The 23,312-nt window shown below is 41.8% G+C and overlaps 1 protein-coding gene across 1 annotated transcript in view; it reads right to left on the bottom strand.

The window, feature by feature from the left end:
• LOC126471550 (trimethyllysine dioxygenase, mitochondrial) overlaps nt 1–23,312 on the bottom strand; it is a 497,242-nt gene that overhangs the window by 352,007 nt on the left and 121,923 nt on the right. The window contains exon 2 of the mRNA XM_050099777.1: nt 21,524–21,680. Within this exon, the coding sequence (XP_049955734.1) occupies nt 21,524–21,680 (157 nt within the window). The remainder of the gene's footprint in view (nt 1–21,523; nt 21,681–23,312) is intronic.

Raw genomic sequence — 23,312 nt, 5'->3', positions numbered from 1 at the left:
TTGATAAATGCAGCTGTGGCGAGAATGATTTCGAAGTTCGAAGCCACGGGTTGTTTAGACGATAGACCCCGTAGTGGCCGCCCGAGCACAAGGCGTAATGTTGCTAATTATTTCTATTCTGATCAGATGAAGCGCCATCTGTTGGAAATTTTTTGAACTTTTGTATTTTTTTGGTTCTAAAAATCCCTATGTCATTCCAAGCATGCGTGTCAATTTGTACTTCTCTATCTACATTATTCCGTGATTTATTCAGTTTTCAAATTTATACTGACTTTCTGATCACCCAGTACTTGTCGTCTGAGGTGTTCACAATATTCATGGCGTGATTTATCGCATCCTCGGTGGATTTCCCTTTCCTGAAATCGTACTGCATGGGGCTCATGCCTACTAGCTGACTTTGGTCCCTCAGTCTGCGGCACAGAAGTATTTCCTGTACCAAGAATGTTGGTCTGGAAGATTTCGGTTCTCTTTAGTCTTTGTCTTCCCCTTTTTTCAGTATAACGATATTCAAGATTTTCCATATTCTGGGCACCCGACCCTGCAAAAGACATGATTTGAATAACACTATTATATATGGCACAATTTGGTCCACTAGCTGATGAAACATTGCTGCCCGTATTCTATAAGGTCGTGGTGATTTCTTCTCCCTGAACTTCGTTATTGCCAATCTCACTTTCACCCTGACACATGTAATTACAACAGTTATTCACATGCTGCTCTAGTAATTCAGAGCGAAGATGTTGATGGAATTCTGTCTTCCATCGTTGTATCATCCGACAACAAAGTTCTGAGTAGGAACTGCATTGATGTTTCCCAGTCTGTCGTCATCGGGGTTGATAATACAGTGCATGATCTAACCGTATTTGTTGGAACTTAGCATGGAAAACCCCAAACATCTTTACCATTTGGTTCTTAATGTACGGGTCCCGTTTTTCTACTCCCGTTTGGTGTAGAAGTTGTTTATATTGTTGTTTGACTGTTCGGTTTTGGAAAGTAGGTGGACTGAGTGACGTGTTGATTACATGAAGGTCAAGTTCTTGTATAATGTCCTGATGGCAGAGTCCTCTTTCTTCGCCGCCCCTGTGGCCGAATGGTTCTAGGCGCTTCAGTCGGGAGCAGCGCTGCTGCTACTGTCGCAGGTTCGAATCCTGCCTCGGGTATGGATGTGTGTAATGGGTTGTTACGTTGTTTTTTGGGGAGGAGACCAGACAACGAGGCCACCGGTCTCATCGGATTAGGGAAGGAAGAGAAAGGAAGTCGGCCGTGCCCTTGCAAAGGAACCATCCCGGCATTTGCCTGGAGCGATTTAGGTAAATCACGGAAAACCTAAATCAGGATGGCCGGACGCGGGATTGGACCGTCGTCCTCCCGAACTCGAGTCCAGTGTGCCAGCCAGATGTGTGTGATGTCCTTAGGTTAGTTAGGTTTCAGTAGTTTTAAGTCTAGGGGACTGATGACCTCAGATGTTAAGTCCCATAACGCTTAGAGCAATTTGAACCATTTTTCCTCTTTCTTCTGTTACTCTACTATGCCACAATGTTGATTTCGCGTTTTCATCCATTACGAAAATGTGTCTGTCGTGTCGGTTCAATATTGCTGCTGTTTTTTAAGATTTCTATGTGTGGCTGTATCAACTGACCGTACTGAAAATATTGGTTAATTATGTAAAATTTTACTAAGACAGTCATTATTTCTATTGTCACCCCCTGTTTGTCTCAGAGTTGATGCACCTTTGTCACTGTTATGTCTTTATCTGGCACCATAATCGCGGCCATTGGATGCTGACTTGATGTTATGATCTGTATTGTAATTGCCATGTGGAGTAGTGCCCCGTTTCTGGTATATGGCTCGTGTATACATAGTATGTGTAGGTCCAACTCCTCCAATACGTTTCGGTGTTCCTGCACCACATTGGCACTGCGCATCGTATTTATCTATCTGGCTGATTTCAATCATTTGTATCTCTTCCATTGCCATTGTTGGGCTATTTGATTGTAAGTGAACGCAACGGGCACATCGCTATGGGGCCTGTGTAATTTGGAATCATATCCAATTCTGCTATGTGTCATCACTAATTGCCTGTACAGATGCTCAGTATCAATAGTCTTCTGTCTCATGTTAAAGACGACATCAAGTAGAGTCTGCAGTTCCTTCGTATTTGTAAGCAAGCTGTTGACACTGAACTGAATAAGATCAACTTCCTCCATGACAGGAAAATTTATGGTACAGTCTTTTGGATGACTGGGCCTAACCAGGTGCTCTATTGCTATGGTTAACACATTCATATCTTCTGATTTAGCCAGTCTCATTGCATTTTCACACATTTCGTAAACAGGCCGCCGGTCTGGCCATAAACTACTCCCATTTTTAATGTCATGTCCATCACTGTTTGTATCCTTTTCATAGTTCCCATCGCCATCTGTAGGTTCTATGATCTTCTCTTGGCTGTTACGTGCTATCACGCTCCGCTAATACGAGTTGCGTGCTATCACACCTTGCATTTACTGCACTTTCAACTTTTTCTGAATTTGATATTACGCCGTTATTTACGTCATCCTTGTCTAGAGGTAGGCATGCTACTCGTTTTCCTCTCTTCTGAACCACTTCCAGAAACTCCACACTTTCTCTCCACTATTCTTACTATTGGCGTTTTTACTGTCCATCTTGCTTTCATGCTTGTCTATATTATCAGCTACGTTTTCGATTTGTGTCGTTATGTCTGTTCTCATTCTGCCCTTCACATTGGACCAGAATATTTTGGCTTTCTGCATCACGATTGCTTTTCTGTGGAGGTTTCCGTTTCTTAAAAAGAAGACAAGTAATTTTGTAATCCATTTGAGCAGCGTGTAACATAGCAAATTAGTACGAGTTGTCTCCTTGCATTGAAAGCGTAGCTTGCTGTGGAGCCGGGAGGTTAGCGGGTGTTCTCACGCTGGCACAGCTGACGCTGGCTATTGGGCCCAGTGGGCGGTGTATTTGCTTAACGCTGCATGCAATACGTTACACATACCCTCTATGAATCTGAACAAATACTATTAAATATTAATCGATCTTTTTCACACTTGGTGTATAAAATTCTATTGATAACAGGACCATACTGCTAAAATTTCAAATCAATAACTTCAGTACTTTCGGAGATATAAATTTTTACCTAAAACACATGATAACTAGGCTGGCATCGTGAAACAGTGTTAGGGACTGTAACGTATTCATCTAAAGTATCAATTGAAACTACAACCAAGAGTATAGGTTCATATAATCTAATTTTTTGGAATTTTCCTTAGTTCCGTTGCCACAGATTTCTGACGTAATTAACAGTACATTGGAAAATTATTATTTCATTTTGTTTGTGAGAGACAGAGCGTGAATGGAGGACATACGCAAAGTGAGAATGTGATAGTTTATTAAAACTATGTAAATGTAAGTGTGAGAAAGTAGTTGTGTAATAGGAGAACTTGTGCCCAAGTAAGCTTGATTTTGTAAAAGGCAGCCAGAAGGGGCATGGAATGTTAAATTTATTAGTAATTTATTTTGTAGAAAGGAGTCGTATTTTGTTTTCATTAAATTTCATTCAGTTTCGGAATTACGAAATTTCTAGCCGAAATTACGTGTGGTAATCTGATTGGCTGATGTTCAAAATACCGCGAGTATAGAAGTGCTCGAGTTATCTGATTGGCTGCTTAACGTACTAGCCAATAGGAATTCAGCATTTCCCGCGCGTTTGAGTACGGCTTTGTGCCTCAGCTCTATAAATCGATATAATCGCTCGGGAGCCGTCTTCTGGTAAATACCAAAGGTAAATCGCGCTGATGAAATTTGTACCAAAACGAATAAATCTGCTCGTTTGATCTTTTCTCATGTAGATGATGAATAGTAAGTACAGTGTTGAGTATTTTGAGAAAGTTTGAGCAATGTGAGTGATTTATTTTAGGAGATTTCGCGTGTGAACATTTTAAGTCGCATATAAACTCCACGTCGCGTGATTCGTGCAAATTACGAGACATTATGGGGAGCACTTCTTCATAGGAAGACTACTGAACGACTGAATGTGTTAACTCGGAAGTAGTCGTGGGTCAGTGAATGTTCAGGAGGTTTGCAATATCGGGTCGAACTAAATATCTTCTGGCTGCTTTTGGGTGTGAACTAGGTACAGAGACAGTCAGTAACATTGCATAATTAGTGTCGGGATATTAAATACGAATTTGATAGCTATTTTCCTGGTTTTAGAGACAATAAACCAACTTTAAAGAAATTTTAGACATTTTTTTTTTTTTTTTTTTTTCAAACAAGTCATGCAAGATTCCCGAACGGTCGTTAGTTTAACTTACTTTTAGCTACTGCCCTTGGCCGGCCGTGGTGGCCGAGCGTTTCTAGGCGCTTCAGTCCGGAACCACGCGGCTGCTACGGTCGCAGGTTCGAATCCTGCCCCGGACATGGATGTGTGTGATGTTATTTAGCATTTAAATGTCGTTTGGTGAATAGAAGCTTAATGTTACAAAATCTTCTTCACGTATCACCCAAGTTATAACGATTATGTTTCTTCCAGCCCCTGTATTTGAAGCTGCCACTCCCAAGTAAAGAGAAATCGAACAAGCGTGCGTTAATATCATGAGGAACAGCGGTCTATAGCTCAGTATCATCTAGTGATAAGCCTGTGGCATGTCGAAACATGCAAATAAGAAATAATGAAACATAACTGAGCGTTTTAGAACAACACACTGCATATCATTTATGAAATCAGTGGGAAGAAGTGACCGACTATTTTCGAAGTTGTTTAAACACTTGTTGATAGTCTTGTTCGAAAACAGTATTCCCGATAGCCGATATTCTTAAAGGTCGTCAGATTCCGTTCAGTTCAAACAACGTATCGAACTCGTCGTCCGCAAGCATATTTTTGTCCGATCACGTTGCTTGGATCACACAGCAGTGTCAATAAATCGTTGCCAGACCGCCAGCAAGGGCAGCGTTGTCGGATTGGACACAACAGCAGGCCTGCGGTTGCTTTGATCGCGGCTGTGGTTATGCTGTGCAGCAGCAGCGGCGGCGGCGGCGGCTGCTCGCAGTATTTTCTCGCCCGGCGATGTGGTTGCTATCAGATTAATTTCAAAAAATTATTTGACACCCACCAATAAATAGTAATTGCCTTCGAGGACAATATTTCAGTATAAAGGGGGCAAAACAAGCAATGCCTATTGTTTTGTTTATGGCCTATTTCTCTTTTACAGGGCAAAACACACCCCAAAAGGTAATTTGGCATTGTAGATTTAGAGGGAATATCTTCGAAATAATGGTATATAAAAGATGTCTTTCAAATAAAAACTGATAGGTAATTAATGTTATTGAAAACTGTATAATGAACTCTTGTAATAATTTGAAATTTTGCAATATATACAATTGTTAATTAATTTTGAAAAATGAAAACTTTTGTTACAACGTAAGTTAAAGAAGCCTTCAAGCTACGTACATCTCGGTGTAATAAAGTTGGTTTCTGTAATACCATTTTTGGAAAATATGCTGTACACATTGTGCTGTCTGGGTATTTTCAACATACCTAATTAAAATATCTAAATATTCGTTACTATTCTAATTATTTATTCTTTTATATTTGATTCATGTTCCAAATTGTTCAGTTACCTTTTATATTCATGTTTTTTTTTTGTTTTTTTAGTTTACAGTTTCACATATATGTATTTTGTTAATCGAAAATAATAAGTAACTCATTAATATGATAGAAAATAGAAAATTTAAGCACTCCTCTGTAAGGGAGTGCTTAAATATGTCTTTTACACTACGCACATAAAATGAACGAAATTTCTTCATATAATATACAGCACAGAGAAGACATATAAAACAAAACTCAGCAGGATTTCAAATTGTCACTAGATATGGAAGTCTTATGACAAAGCTCTTCCAACATCGAAAGCTGTGTACAGGCGAATTTTTAAGTTATTTAAAAACTGTTTTATTATACATCTGATTTCCAAATTTTTTTTGTCTTGTTGGTACACATGTTCCTGGTGTATGTTTGCATTTTAGGCTGATTTGAAAATTTAGTTTACTGTTGACAGTCGGAAAGGTTTAATAGGTTTTCGAGTGATCGGTGAATTTTCCTTTCGAAAAAGGGAGTCAAAGAATTTGCTTTAAAGCTTTCTTGAAAAAAGGAATAAAGTGCAGCAGCGGATTCGAAATGTTGACTGTGGCTTTTGGCGCAACTACTATGTGTAAGATAAGAGTTTATGAGTGGTATAAACGTTTCAAAGAGGGTCGAGAAGATCTTGAAGACGATGACTGCCCTGGACGTCTGTCACATGTTGGTCCTTACTATGAAATCAGCTGTTTTCTGAAGGTCCTCGTACGTGAACCTAAGATCATATGCATGTTTATGAAATTCTGTTTCGTCTTCGATAATGGAATACTGAAATAACTTATTTCTACAATCATAAACAATACATAAAATATTAACTGATAAACAATCAGCATCTCTTTTTAATGACAGCAGTGCGAAATTATCTGATTGGGAAGATGGCGAATTCTCGTTTTTGACTGAAAATTCTCCTACTGAGTTTGATGAAACTAACTGGTAAACAATAAGAACGTTAAGATGTGCCAGTAGCTAGGAGAAGAGGATTCCTCTGACAGTGAAGATTTAGCTGCTGCAGAAAATGTGAATAAAAAGCCAAGAAGATCTGTGTTGTAGTCAGTTTCAGAAGTTACGTTTTATAATGTTGGACAACTGCCAAAATTTGTTGAGGCAAGGAATGCCTCAAAATGTAGGAAACTTGGCTGTAGTTTCAAGATAAGAGACATCTGCGTCGATTATGGAATGTACATTGATCAGCGAGGACATTATAACCACCGACCTGCTATCGTTATAAGCCCGTCCACGTGATAGCAGCGTCACCTGGCGAGGAATGTCTGCTATTAAGACACATGAACAGTGCATGTAGTATCAGTGACTTTGCTGTCCATGGATAGAATGGTGAAGGTGTGTGATCTATTTGAGTTTGACCGAGGACAGATTGTGATGGCCTTGAGGCTCGGCACGAGCATTTCTAAAACTGCACGACTTGTTGGGTATTCGAGGAGTGCTGTGGAGAGTGTCTTCAACACATGGCGAAACAAAGGTGAAAACACATCCTGACGTCGTGGGGTTCGGTGACCACCCCTCATTACAGATGACGGACGTTGTAGGCTGGGCAGACTAGTAAAACAGGACAGGCGGCGAATTGTGGCGGAACTAACATCAGACTTAAATGCTGGGCAGATACAAGTGTGTGTGAACACACGGTGCACCGAACACTCCTAACGATGGGCCTCCGCAGCTGACGACCCACGCATTTGCCAATGTTAAAACCACGACATCGACAACTGCGACTGAAATGGACATGTGTCCATCAGCACTGGACGTTGGCGCAATGGCATAGCGTTGCATTGTCTGATGAATCCCTACACCTTCTTCATCATGGCGGTGGGAGCGCGCGAATCCTCGTCTCCCAGGGAAACAGCTCCTTTATACCTGTACTGCAGGACAGAGACAAGCTGGTGGCGGCTCCATTATGCTCTGAGGAACATTCACGTGGGCATCCATGGGTCCAATGAAGCTCGTTCAAGGCACCATGACGGCCAAGGAGTGTCGTACACTGACTGCAGACCACGCACACACCTTCAATGATGATTACGTACCCCGACGGCAGTGGCATCTTTCAGCAAGATAACGCGGCAGTGGCATCTTTCAGCAAGATAACGCGCCATGTCCCAAGGCCAGGATTGTGGTGGAGTGGTTCGAGGAACACAGTGGCTAGTTCCAATTCATGTGCTGGACCCACAATTCACCAGATCTGAACCCGATCGAACATATCTGGGATGTGATTGAACGTATCGTCAGGGCTCATCGGCCCCCTCCGCAGAATTTACGGGAATTAGGTGGCGTGTGTGCAGATGTGGCGCCAACTCCCTCCAGTGACCTACCAAAGCCTCATTGGTTCCATTCCACGACGCGCCGCCACTGTTATACGTGCCAGATGTGGACATACTAGCTACTAGGTAGGTGGTCATAATGTTTTGGCTGATTATTGTAACATCACCTGTGAACAGTCTTAAAGAGCTTCTGACGTTGTGCATTGTGTTATAAGGGATCCGTGGCCACCGGTGGCTCGTTACAGGGTAATAATGTATATACGACTTATTCGATTTCCTACTCAATTACCTTTTTATCTGGGATAATACTATCTCAACATTGTAACGGCCTGTAATATGCCATAACCAAGCTGTACAACACAAACACAAAGCAACGCAACAGTCCTCAGATGCAGAGGCGGCTCGTGCAAAATTTTATTAGTGTGCTACAATATTACAAAAATGAAAAGAAAATAAATTCACAAAAATATATTAACATAAAAAGTGGCACACTAGACTCTTGTTAATCAGGCCATTCCTTGCACATATCTGTGCCGGATTAGCGGAAGTGCTGCATTTCTGAGAGCGTCTGAAATTTAGATTTAACACATAGGGACTATACCTTATTAAATCCAAAGAAACATTCATTTTCATGGAAAACTTAATCCTTGAGTGTGTACATATACAGTAATATAACTCACAATGAAACATGACCAGAATTTTTAGTTGCCGTTATAATGATACCGGGACGGCGGCATGCTTTATCACGCAACCTCTTTACAATCATTAACATCGGTGCTGCGTGTACATGGTTCTTGCACAATGTACTCTACGAAAATGTCTGCTGCTTAATCACCAGTAGTGTGAGAAATCTTTGTGCTCCTCTTGTGTCCTCTTCATCACCATTTTGATCATTACTTTCCGCCCGCAGCTCGTGGTCGTGCGATAGCGTTCTCGGTTCCCACGCCCGGGTTCCCGGGTTCGATTCCCGGCGGGGTCAGGGATTTTCTCTGCCTCGAGATGACTGGGTGTTGTGTGATGTCCTTAGGTTAGTTAGGTTTAAGTAGTTCTAAGTTCTAGGGGACTGATGACCATAGATGTTAAGTCCCATAGTGCTCAGAGCCATTTGAACCATTACTTTCCTTCAAGCTTTTCATTATTTCTTCATTTGTTAAAGTTTGGTCTAGCTCCAAGTTCTCCTCATTCAGCCGCTTAGCAACATGGTCTTCAGAATTTCTTCTCATCCTGGAAGCGTATGGAAAATGTCAATTTGCAAAGCGTCATCAACTGATGATTCCGAATTGACCGACTCATTGCTGTGCTCAGCGTTGCCTCCGACTTTGCTTCAACGGATGGAAAAGTGTTGACTTTTCTCCAGCTCTTCATTAAGGTAGTTCCTTCACTTTATCCCATGCGTCTGCTATTTGGAAATCAACATCATGTAAGTTGATTTCTTTCCACACCCTCAACATGGCCTTGGCAGACTCGTTATAACAGTGGTTCATTAAGAAACAAGAAATGCTTCTGAATGTAAGTATTCAAAGAACTGTGACTGACGCCCGAACAACAGGCACTTACATTCACTGAGAATAGAAAGTAGTGCATTGAAAATGGGTAGCTACTAGCCGAAATCTGGATTTGCGTAATAATATCTAAGAAAGGACGACTGGTTGCTGCACTCTATAAGTCACATGACAATCACTGAGTTCACACACTTCCCAAATGGAAGGTAACATGAAAAAGAAATGCATGCCAAAAGTGACATTTAATGGAGTCCAAAAGTCCTGGTCCGTGGACTGAATCAGGGCTGTCACATTGGGTGGAAGAAAGAGTGCTTGCATACCACCGGATTTTAGAGTCACATTAGGATGACTGTGAGCATTGTCAGTGATAAGCATAGTTTTCAGTGGAAGCTGTTTTTCTTCTTCAGCTCTTTCGTTGCAGCTGGTACAAATGTTTCGGGGAATCGCCGCGACAATATTTCTCCCTGAATTTCACAAGGTGCGACATCGTCGCGAAAAAACACAATGACCCGTATATGTAATAAGTTTCTTTAATTTACGTCTATGGCCACAGTCTATTTTGTTTAACAGATTACCGGTTTCGGTTTTTGTGAAACAGATCTGATAATGGTCATTAAAGACCAAAACTGGTAATCTGTTAAACAAAAAATAATTGTGACCATAGACGTAAATTAAAGAAACATTTCTCCCTGCATCCACGCTTTCTTCAGAACACAATATTACGCTGTTGGCGTAGTTCTGTTCCTCTGTGGGGGTCAACGTAGATGTTGGGATTTTCTGTCACCATGACAGGCAATTTATGAGTCCTATTTGCGTCACAACACGCCATTAATGGTACGCGCTTCTTCTGTTTTTTGTTTACAGGAACTTCCTTCTCGTTCTTGGCATCAAACATTTTAGAGCAAAGCATCTTACAAAACAGGCCCATTTCATCAGCATTGTGCAAAGCATGAACAGTTACATCTTCTTCCTCTATTATCTTCCGTACCTTGTTTGCAAACTCGTCTGTGTCTTTTGTCGTTAGCTGAGCGACTTTCTCCGGTGACTGGTACACTATGTGATCAAAAGTATCCGGACACCTGGCTGAAAATGACTTACAAGTTCGTGGCGTCCTCCATCGGTAATGCTGGAATTCAATATGGTGTTGGCCCACCCTTAGCCTTGATGACAGCTTCCAATCTCGCAGGCATACGTTCAGTCAGGTGCTGGTAGGTTTCTTGGGGAATGGAAGTCCATTCTTCACGGAGTGCTGCACTGAGGAGAGATATCGATGTGAGAAGCAAGAAGGTGCTTAAAACATCAATGTAGGCCTGTGCTGTGATAGTGCCACGCAAAACAACAAGGGGGCGCAAGCTCCCTCCATGAAAAACACTATCACACCCTAACACCACGGCCTCCGAATTTTACTGTTGCCACTACACACGCTGGCAGATGACGTTCACCGGATATTCGCCTTACCCACACCCTGCCATCGGATCGCCACATTGTGTACCGTGATTCGTCACTCCACATAACGTTTTTCCACTGTTCAATCGTCCAATGTTTACGCTCCTTACGCTAAGCGAGGCGTCGTGTGGGATTTGCCGGCGTGATGTGTGGCTTATGAGCAGGCGCTCGACCATGAAATCCAAGTTTTCTCACCTGCCACCTAACTGTCATAGTACTTGCAGTGGATCCTGGTGCAGTTTGGAATTCGTTTGTGATGGGCTGGATAGGTGTCTGCCTTTTCCACATTACGACCCTCTTCAACTGTCGACGGTCTCTGTCAGCCAACAGACGAGGTCGGCCTTTACTCTTCTGTGCTGTACGTGTTCCTTCACGTTTCCACTTCACTATCACATCGGAAACAATGGACCTAGGGATGTTTAGGAGTGTGGAAATCCCACGTATATACGTATGACGCAAGTGACACCCAGTCACCTGACCACGTTCGAAGCCCGTGAGTTCCGCGGAGCGCCCCGTTCTGCTCTCTCACGATGTCTAATGACTACTGAGGTCGCTGATATGGAGTACCTGGCAGTAGGTGGCAGCACAGTGCACCTAATATGAAAAACGTATGTTTCTGGGAGTGTCCGGATACTTTTGATCACGATGCCGAACGCTATGTCGATTTTTCCAGATTGATAATCAACTTTAGCTTGCTGCAAACAAGTTACTACCGCCGAGTTGTCTGTTAACTGCAACTGCTGTTTCCTTTCTTATCGGGCCACTGACGGGAATTCCTTTACTGTGCTGTTGTATGAGCCATCTACAAACAGCTACGTCCAGTTCTTCATTCGCACTCATTCATAGAACCTTCCGTTTTTGCACCTAGCTCTCCATTTGAGTAGAGTACTGTCGAATAACAACATTTTTTCTTGATCCCATAAGCACTTGTTCGTCCAACGTTGTATTCAGCAGGAATGGCTTTCTGCAAAGAACCTCGGTTCAACTTATGTACAATGTCGAGTTTCTCTTTGTAGTCTATCATATTGCGTTTCCTCTTAGAAACCCTGCTACTAAGCTGCAAAGAAAGACACAGTTTCAGATATATATATATATATATATATATATATATATATATATATATAACATTGTTTAAAATTGTTGCGCTCGATAATTAATTGTTGTGCACGTCATTTCTGCTTGACCGACTAGAGGCCAGATTACTGGCAGTGAGAGGCCGGACTACTGACGGCCGTATTACTGATAGTTTAATGTACTTAATCAGCAACGAAAAATTAAGTCCATTCGTCGCTGTTTTCTGCTGCAGAATTTATCTGTAACTCTAAAGATGAAACCCTCAACGTTGGTTACCATATTCTTCTCAGATGAGAGCCTTGTGAGGGCATGGTATTCTGAAGAAAGGTCTTGGTCCCCGTCACAGATGAAAAACATCTTTCAGGTTCAGCAGTTGTCATCTGTGTTGTCACTAATGTTTTCCGAAGTTTTGTTATCTGAGAGAAGCTGTCTTGCAGAATTGGAGATACTGCTCCAACAATATTCCCGAAGTCTGGTCGTTGGTACAATACCGAGAGCTCTGTCTTGGTTTCTTTAACGTGGTGGAAGCCTGGACAACAACATTAAGTTCTGTCTCTGGGAAACGTCTTGAGTATTCGTCCAACTTTGAGGAATCCAGCAGCATTGCTGCGTCTACATGATATAGGACTTGGAAACGTCACGGGCTTCTCTGTTAATCCTACTGCAGACTCTCTTTCATCAGAACATCGACAAAAACTTGTCTTCTGGCGCTTGCTCTGAGAAGTGGCTGTTGCTGTGACTGTGGTATCAGTGTAGTCGATGGAGGCTCTTATATTATTTGAGCCGTACCGTGTCGACAGGTCTTCTGCATGCCATCTTTGCCTCTAGCGGAGGGTGTGCCGTTCTGACGTATACAAGTGGCAGTGAGAGGAGTGAGTCGAGCGGTGGCAGGCGGCGGAGCAGGAAGTGCTCGTCACGCACGGCGTGTTGTGACCTGAGCCGTGCGAGTTCTCATTCGGACGACTGGACTTCAATATTCCGCTTGGGGTCGCGTATCCGAAAATAAATTTTCATCCTGGCGGCTACGGATGACACGAGCCGGCCGAAGCTAGTCCTGCTGCGGAAGGTTGTGACTGCGTCGCCTTGATTAAGAGGGAAGCTTGACGTCTTAGAACTATTAGAATTATATCAATACCTTAAGCTGCTGACGGGCGTTCATATGTATCAACGGGGACAGGTGAAAATGTGTGCCCTGATCGGGACTCGAACCCGGGCTCTCCTGCTTACATGGCAGACGCTCTATCCATCTGAGCCAGCGAGGGCACAGGGGATAGCGCAACTGCAGGGACTATCTCGCGCACGCCTCCCGCGACACCCACATTTTCACGTTGTATGTCCACATACTACATTCGTAGTGTCCCACCCCAACACACTCATACTCGTGGAAGACATGCTTACCAAGGCCCGTAAGAGTTCGGGGAATATGTGTGCATCTGCACAGAAGAAGAAGATCATGGCCGGTGTTGCCAGAACTATATACTTATATGGATATGGTGTCTGTTCTTTCGGACATGTCCGAAAGAACAGATACCATATCCATATAAGTATATCTTAGAACTATGGTGAGGTATCTTCCTTCTGTTGAGTGAATTTGGGGGCAGTGTGAGGTTTGCAAAATGTTCCTTTCTATTGTCGCCGTCTGCTTATGAGCCTTCACGACTATCAGAACTCTGAATATACCGACCTGGTAGTGGTTACGTTGAGCGCGAGTTCAAGAGGCCTGTACATGTTTGTACAATTTTACCTGGTATAATAAAAATTGTTTGTACCAATTTCATTATTAATAAATAAGTAAATAAATACTATATAATAAAAATTGGTAGAAATAATTTTTATCATACCAGCGTAAAATTTTGACTTTCTGTAATTAAGACACATTGTGTTTTTACCTTTTTATAAATGATAGCTTTGTGGACTTTGATTTAAGTTACCTCATTTATTGCTGTGAGTGGCTTTGATGCTTTCTAGTTAATATGTTAATTCTGGGTGCAAGGATTCGTGCCAACACAGGAGCGTTTTTTCAAAACTCGATAAATGCAACAGATACAGTCTCTCATAAAATGAATTTTTGTGTTTTCACCTAGATAGATATGTTAGAGCCTTTGAATTTTTACATGACTTCTACATCTGAGTGACATTAATCCAGCGTTGTAATGAAATATATTAATATTAATTTTGATAACAATATATTAAGGTGTGATTTTCCAGTTTTTTTTTTTAAAGTCGGTAAATGCTTACAATTATTGCTGATATCAGTTATGCTGCCTTCTTTAATTCCGTGTAGTTTTTCACACAACAGATTTATTTATGCGCTGTAGTGTTCATTAAATGCCTGCATTGTTGTAAAATGCATATTTTTGCTTATCTTATATATCTTTATTTTAATTTATAGTTTTTGACTTTATAGAGAATACAAACAATAATAAAAATGCAGTGGCATAACACAATAATAGCAGTGATAATTATTATAACATAATTGTGTAGCTTACATCATTATCATCACTACTACATCAAGTAAGAAATGAATAATACTAGAAGTGTTGTGTGTCAGTCACATTTTTGTTAAGTTTTCCCTCTTACATCCATGCATTATTCGCCTACGACATCTTTGTAAAACTCCTTTACATCACCTGGAATTTCAAAATACTTTAGGAAGGCAGACACATCTTTCTTCTTTTCTTTACGTATCACACTTTGTTTTGATAAAAGTGTACATGTTAGTACTGTTGGATAGCACAGTTGCTTTCGTCTCAGGATGTCAGCTTGTACTGGAACTCCAGAGTTTGTATCACTTACTGACACATGGTGGCTCTCAGTGCATTTATATTTTGCATTTCATTGTTAATGGCAATGGTTACTTCCTTATGAACCCTTCCTGTTGTGTCGCCTCGTCTCCTTTCCTTTGGCAACTTGCTTCCTTGATGGAACCTGCTTGCTAGGTAGGATACTATCCTTTGACATGCCAGATACTCAAAGGAAAGTGGCAGCACAAACAGGCACTATTTCATCATCCCTTTTTCTAATGATATACTTAACTGTCACTGTTTTCTTCCTTTTTGCATTCTGGGTGTGTATTACTCTCCGCTGAGGTGAAGAAATATTAAGAAATTTGAACTGAAACTTATCTTGATCCATTTTATTTAATAATGTCACGTGATGATGAAAGTAGAAGAGATCATTTTTTCATTCCTTTAGCTTTTGAAGGCGAAACCTGAAGGCCATGGTTGCATTTAATGATATTTCTTGCCTTGCGTTTCAGGTCGATGTAAGCTCTTCTTGAATCGGGATTTTCTCCCATCGGAACATTCTTTGATCTCTATGCTGTTTTCAGGATCACAAGAATCATCATCCATTCTGCTTGCACTTGCAAAACTTCTTTGTAGACGTACACGTGATTGTCAAGTGAATATTTGTCTAAAAGTAAACTGCAGGTGTTACGACGACAATGAAGTCTGGTTGCAACCCTCTTCCCACCAGTAAACATTGTTACAACTATGTGTAACAGCGCTTAAAGCAACCAGTATACTCTATTATCGTTAACTGCTTGCTGCAGAAAGAGAGCGGAGACACTAGAGAGTAATTATATTACATTTGTCAACTTTTGCAATAACTGTAAGAATGCATATATCGCGTTTGGTTAAAACCTTGCGATTTGGAGTGTTCATACACGCAGCAGTAGTCGACGTTTGGTAAATGTTGGTTGAGGGGTTGATGTAAAAGGCCAACATTATGCCATTACCATGCATAACTCAATTTTGATTTTTTTTGCATTTTAATGTACTGTCTGCTAATGTAACCCATGTTCGTCTGCCAACAGTGTGCATCCATTCAAATCTTGTTGACTCTCCGTCCCACGTGCTGGCCCATTGCTACCATTACGCCATTGGGCGTTGTTTTGAAAATGAATTGCTGTTGGCGGGCAAATCATCTTGTCTCTTCATTGAGATTTTGGTGTGTGTGTCCAATAATAAAGCCCCGATTCTTTTTCTTATCAATGCTGGAGGACTTGGTTTCTGCCACTTTATTGGTATGCGGGTGTGTAACTACGCTGTTGCCATATTGTGTTCAGTTCCATGACTGAGGTGTTAAAGATAATTTACAATCTGATTATTTCTTGAACATAAAGATCCTTTTTCATGTCAGGTGATACTGGCAGTTACTAGCGCCATACGCAGAATTGTCGATTATCCGGGAGGTATCTACGTCTGATTTACGATGGATAACTACGTGGGTGCAGCCGGTTGGATTCGGAGGTCGCGGGTTGAGCTGCCTCTTGATCAACAGTACTCGCGTGGGTAAAAAAAAATACTTGACGCATCATTTTACCTGTCTTGTTTTTTTCGAAATTATGTATTTTTTAAATTTTGTGTTTTTGGGGAACTGAATGTAAATTTTAAGGTCATTGTTTTAGTATGTTTTCAATCCTTTGGTCAGTAGTGCAGTGGAACATTCTGTGATACCATGCAACAGTAAGTCAGTGAACAGCCTGTCGGAAAATACGATAAGGTGAATTGCTAAGTTGTTTGTGACACACAAATATTTCTTTTCGTTGCTGTCGTTTCGAAGCATAGATACTGTATTAAATTATTGCGGCCTTCTACTGTCACATAAGCTTGTCCAAAAAAAGTTTTCTGTCTTAATAATTCTATGGTATCTCACTATAGGAATTGAAACTAAGAGATAGTGATTAATTTTCATGGAAATGTGACAAATTTCTTTGCCTCTGTGATGTGAGTTGTTGAAAGTATTTGCTTCCATAACTGTGATAGTTAAGAGCAGAGCTCATTTGTTGTCTTTGAACACATACTTTCATAACCATGCAAAACATTTTGGGTTTCCTATATTTTTAACAGTACAATGTCGGCCAGTGTGACTGTGTATTAAAGTCATACTTGAATCCAAAGCAAACACTGTAGCATATGTTCGTGAGTGTGCACATTTACGAAACTTAATAACTTCTGAGACTTCTTATTGTTCTTAACTTGTTTTTTAATTAATTGTTGAAAGCTTACAAGTAAATTTTTCTTAATTGGTTTAATTGACCTTTTAAGCATATATTGTTCACTAAATCTTTTGGTCACGGATGACGTTCAACCCTTACTTAGGCCTAGTCCTCTCCCTCCTAGACGACCCAATGCAGTAGCTGTGTACCATTATTAATAACATGTATGAGACGAGATACCGAACTTTTTACTTTTACAACATCGACCAATCTTGCTTGAAACCGACTGTACATGGTCTACACGTGAGGCATTACTTTTTGGAAGAATACTAGCCAAAATAAAAATTCATCTTGTACAATGCAACGGAGTTAAACTGCTTGACAGCCCGTTTGGTCGGATGGCGATTTTTCTAGCGACGATGAACATTCCATTAGCAAGGATTTATTCCCGTAATCACATTTGTGGTGCGTGATTTGAAATTCTATCTAATCCACTAGGAATCCTTCGGTATATGCCTCTACTGCGGAAAGTCGCTCCGACGATCTTGAAAAGAACGCTGAAAAACATGAGATATTTTAAAAGAACACCGTTGTCGACAGCTTTTGGGAAGCAGCTTGTTCCATTGTTAAATTTAACTGCGCACATTACAAGGCACACAATTAGCATTACCCGGCCGCGGTGGTCTCGCGGTTCTAGGCGCGCAGTCCGGAACCGTGCGACTGCTACGGTCGCAGGTTCGAATCCTGCCTCGGGCATGGATGTGTGTGATGTCCTTAGGTTAGTTAGGTTTAAGTAGTTCTAAGTTCTAGGGGACTGATGACCACAGCTGTTAAGTCCCATAGTGCTCAGAGCCATTTGAACCATTTGAATTAGCATTAGGATTCACCATTTCAATTTTTGTCTGCACGTCACCTATGCAACCCTCATTACAGCTGCACCATTGTTTGTTTATGCGATAATTTTGTGTGGCATATCTTTAACAAAAGATCTATAGCATTCAAAATACATGTCAGAGTATCAGCATTACGCCCTTGAAAAATCCCCAGAACCTTTCATCTAGCGCACTGTTCTTTTCATAGTGCAACACTAATGTTGTAACTGTGTCTTTTCGGAAACATCTATTGTTTCATTTGTCGTTGTTTCAGCATACTCAATCTGCTTTATTTCTTTCCAGATAACTTCAAGGCATTTTTCCAACATACAGTCCAGCAGCTGATTTTGGATGGATTTTGAAAGCCCCTTAGAAACTTTATCACCATCTACGTGTTCTTTCGCTGCACTGTCTCTCAGAAATTAAGTCTTCAAATCCAAAAAGACACCTGGATTTTGTAGTGTTTCTGTCTCGTTGTGCCTCTCAAAGCTAGTTAGAAAATATCACAGAATTTTATACAATCAATGATTCTAGAGAGCACGTATCTGCTTTTTTCTACCTGCTGATTGTGTTTCACTATGTCATCATATAGGTGCGACTTAATATCGTCATTTTATTATCTTTAGCTAATGTTCTACGATCAAGTATGTTACTTACTTATTTATGATTTCCGCTATGTTTTTAATGCATTAATACGTCCTAGATTTTTCACTCCCACTCTACCTCACACATTACTGTCCCCAAATAACAAAGAAAGCAAAAAAGTGCATCGTGAATGTCACACATGCAGATACAACTGTTTCCAGACACTTTCACACTAAATTTCCTCATACACACTCTTTTTCACCACCATCTATAACCTTTTGATATTGATTTAAATTTGGAGTTGGTCCACCTTACTGTTTAACTCTCACTTTCTCCTCCAAAGATTTACTGGAAAAGCATATCATCTACGAAACTCGCCATGTTGCCTGCACAATACTTTACGCGAACTTTCAAAGACAAAATAGACTGTAAAACACTTCGTCGACGAACCAACAGCACTCCACAATAGTGGTCTACTCAGGTGAAGCAATGAGGTGTGTAGCACTGTTAGTGCTAGCAGGGACGACGTCACACCAGAGCATGCACGGTCTAACACAAACAGCTGCGTCCCTTCTCTGAGCGGACAGTAGCATGACTCAAATCAAAAATGTGTGTGAAATCTTATGGGACTCAACTGCTAAGGTCATTAGTCCCTAAGCTTACAGACTACTTAACCTAAATTATCCTAAGGAAAAACACACACACACCCATGCCCGAGGGAGGACTCGAACCTCCGCCGGGACTAGCCGCACAGTCCATGACTGCAGCGCCTTAGACCGCTAGGCCATGACTCAAATCATTACAGCACTCGACACTGTGGTTTCTAGATATCTCGGAGAGAACACTGAAAAACATGGTTTCGTCCGTTTTGTTTGCATACAAGCACGTATTCCAAGAAAAATTGCGTAATTTTAGTGCAAGTTCTGGTTTGCACTCTAAGAAATTCGAAATTTGCGGTAAGGTCTTATGGGACCAAACTGCTGAGGTCATCGGTCCCTAAGCTTACGCACTGCTTAATCTAACTTATAGTAACTTACTCTAAGAACAACACACACACACCCATGCTCGAGGGCATACCAGCGGCCAGTGCTCAAATGCAAAAGTACTTTGATGTGGTTACTGTAGTGTAGGAACAGCACAGTGCCGCCCTTCCATTGCATTCGCTAAACCCGTACACGACGTGCACTAATTCCTATCTGTACTGCTGTAAATCACTGTTCACGTACAACTAACGTTACCAGAAAAATAAACCCGAGGAAGAACTGAGCAGTACTGAACGAAGCTTGAGAGTTAAGAGTTAATTGGGCATTACTGTTATCAACAGCAAGTACCGTTAGTTAAAGTAATAAGACTGTTTCCAAACTAGACAGCGCATACCACGGACATGTGCTCATTTGCGGAAGTATTTTCACTGCAATACACATAGGAAGTTATTGCGGCATAATAAATCAAACGAAATCTAATTTCTCTGTAACCAGTCACCAGCGACCATGAGTGGATTACACCAAAATACTTGTAAAATATCCCTGAGCTACCTTCGAAATTTTATCGGTTAAGTTACGGTTCACACCATTTTTTTTTCAGCAACTGAGAGTTTGCTGTTATTGCACCTCAACTGTACTACACTACTACCACCATTGCCAACAACAACCACCGACACGTCATCCGTAACAGGTATGACAACCCATTCGGTTTTCTCATAATACATACTTTACACATCGAGGAGGATTCAATACCAAATAGTTTAATGTCGTTCTCCAGAGTTTGGTAAGAAACAATACTGTCAAAATGTGGTGCTTTTTTTCAGCAAGTTGTGTGTGTGTGTGTGTGTGTGTGTGTGTGTGTGTGTGTGTGTGTGTGTGAGGCGGGGGAGGGGGGGGGGGGAGGGTGCAATTAATTCACTACAGCAACTTGAAGTGTAGCCAGTTCTTACGGTTACTCTGTCTTACCCAGTTATATATAAATGTAATGTATTGCGAATACATAGAAAGAAGGATCCTTTATTGTATGATTATATGATAGCGGAACAAACACTGGTAGCAGTTACTTCTGTAAAATATCTGGGAGTATGCGTGCGGAACGATTTGAAGTGGAATGATCATATAAAATTAATTGTTGGTAAGGCGGGTACCAGGTTGAGAATCATTGGGAGAGTGCTTAGAAAATGTAGTCCATCAACAAAGGAGGTGGCTTACAAAACACTCGTTCGACCTATACTTGAGTATTGCTCATCAGTGTGGGATCCGTACCAGATCGGTTTGACGGAGGAGATAGAGAAGATCCAAAGAAGAGCGGCGCGTTTCGTCACAGCGTTATTTGGTAACCGTGATAGCGTTACGGAGATGTTTAATAAACTCAAGTGGCAGACTCTGCAAGAGAGGCGCTCTGCATCGCGGTGTAGCTTGCTCGCCAGGTTTCGAGAGGGTGCGTTTCTGGATGAGGTATCGAATATATTGCTTCCCCCTACTTATACCTCCCGAGGAGATCACGAATGTAAAATTAGAGAGATTATAGCGCGCACGGAGGCTTTCAGACAGTCGTTCTTCCCGCGAACCATACGCGACTGGAACAGGAAAGGGAGGTAATGACAGTGGCACGTAAAGTGCCCTCCGCCACACACCGTTGGGTGGCTTGCGGAGTATAAATGTAGATGCAGATGTAAATTTTGTTTGCATTTGCTAAGCAACATGAATGATTATTTTTGGCGATGTTAGCTAGGTAATGAACAATGAAATTAGATATTTGCTGTGTATGGATAGAGAATGCACCTTACACATAAAACATACTCATTTTTGGAAAATTATTTGCATACGATTTATGATGGATAATATTGATCTCTTTCCATCTCTCAGAGCTCAAAATCTCATTCCCTTAGGATTTACATTGAACTATACTACAAACAAATGGGAAAGCGCAAATGACGTAACAGACAGGCAGCAGTATCGTTGTAACTTTTCTGAGACATGAATAAATACTGTAACGTTAACTCTGATAATTTAGCCAGATATATATACAAAAGAGAATTATACAAAACACTCAAATTCTTCTCAAACTAGATCTGTATCTAACTACATGGCTGGATGCATGTGTAATAAACTTTTATTTCTCTGTCTTTGGTTTTAGCTAGTATGTTTACTATAATTGCTAATATGATTTTTGGGTGAATACGCAACAAATCCACTCACCTTTTTTGACATGCGTGCCACTCTGCTGGCGTAATGCAGATCCACTATGGAAATGAAGCCTTGGGACAAACGCTAAGCGACTTGTCTTTAAGAGATTATTTGATGGTTTCTGCAGGTGCTGGAGGAAGATTGCTGCCAAGCGCATCTTCAAAACTTTCTGAAAAGAAAGAGAAGTGAAAATACATATAAATTCGTGGTAGAGATGACGTGACATCTAATTCAAGTTTCTCGAATCTCCATGCTTTTCGCAACGCTTTGCCACAATTTATTCCAAATTCACGGAATTACACACATCAAAAAAAGTTTTGCATCACCCCGGTTCCCAGAACTCCTGAAGATAGACGTTGACTGTAGATACTGTATCACAGATACAGTCCCTTTGCCTGTTCAGTGATGCCACTGAAAGATGTAAACAACCATGCATGGGGTTGGGTTGTTTGGGGAAGGGGACCAGACAGCGAGGTCATCGGTCTCATCGGATTAGGGAAGGATGGGGAAGGAAGTCGCCCGTGCCCTTTCAAAGGAACCATCCCGGCATTTGCCTGGAGCGATTTAGGGAAATCACGGAAAACCTAAATCGGGATGGCCGGACGCGGGAACCATGCATGAGCAGTGCCTATTAGACGGAGGGGGTCCGACAGCTGATCACTTCCAGACATTCCACCAGGAAGGAGGTACACGGCTCTTGTTGTCTGTAGTTCAACCATGCCTAGACGGTCAATATCGCGGTTCGATCGCTTCCGCATTGTTACTTTGTTCCAGGAAGGGCTCTCAATAAGGGGAGTGTCCAGGCATTTCGGAGTGAACCAAAGCGATGTTGTTCAGACATGGAGGGGATACAGAGAGGCAGAAACCGTCGATGACATGCCTCGCTCAGGCCGCCCTAGGGCTACTACTGCAGTGGATGACAGCTACCTACGGATTATGGCTCGGAGAAACACTGACAGCAACGCCATAATGTTTAATAATGCTTTTCGCGCAGCCACGGGACGTCGTGTTGCGACTCAAAATGTGTGCAATTAGGCTGCATGATACGTAACTTCACTCCCCATGTCCATGGCGAGGTCCATCTTTGCAACCACGACACCAAGCAGCGCGGTACAGATGGGCGCAATAACATGCCGAATGGACCGCTCAGGATTGGCATCATGTTATCTTCCCCGATGAGTGTCGCATATCCCTTCAACCAGCCAATCGTCGGAGACGTGTTAGGAGGCAGCTCGGTCAGGCCGAACGCCTTAGACACATTGTCCAGCGAGCGCAGCAAGGTGGAGGTTCCCTGATGTGTTAGGGTGGCATTTTGTGGGGCCGACGTACTCAGCCGTAACGGCTGTAAGATACGCGAATGCCATCCACCGACCGATAGTGCAGCCATCTGTAAGATACGCGAATGCCATCCACCGACCAATAGTGCAGCCATAAAACGGCAGCATATTGGCGTGGCATTCGTCTTCATGGATGACAATTCACTTCCCATGGTGCACATCTTGTGAATGACTTCCTTCAGGATAACAACACCGCTCCACTAGAGTGGCCAGCATGTTCTCCAGAAATGAACCCTATCGAACATGCCTGGGATAGATCGAAAAGGGCTGTTTATGGACGACGTGACCCACCAACCACTCTGAGGGATTTACGCCGAATCGCCGTTGAGGAGTGGGCAATCTGGACCATCAGTGTCTTGATGAACTTGTGGATAGTAGGCCACGACGAATACAGGCATGCGTCAATGCAAGAGGACATGCTACTGGATATTAGCGGTACCAGTCTGTGCAGCAATCTGGACCAC

Source organism: Schistocerca serialis, chromosome 3 (genome assembly GCF_023864345.2).
Source record: "Schistocerca serialis cubense isolate TAMUIC-IGC-003099 chromosome 3, iqSchSeri2.2, whole genome shotgun sequence".
Taxonomy (NCBI): Eukaryota; Metazoa; Arthropoda; class Insecta; order Orthoptera; family Acrididae; genus Schistocerca; species Schistocerca serialis.
This window is presented reverse-complemented; position numbering and strand designations above follow the sequence as displayed.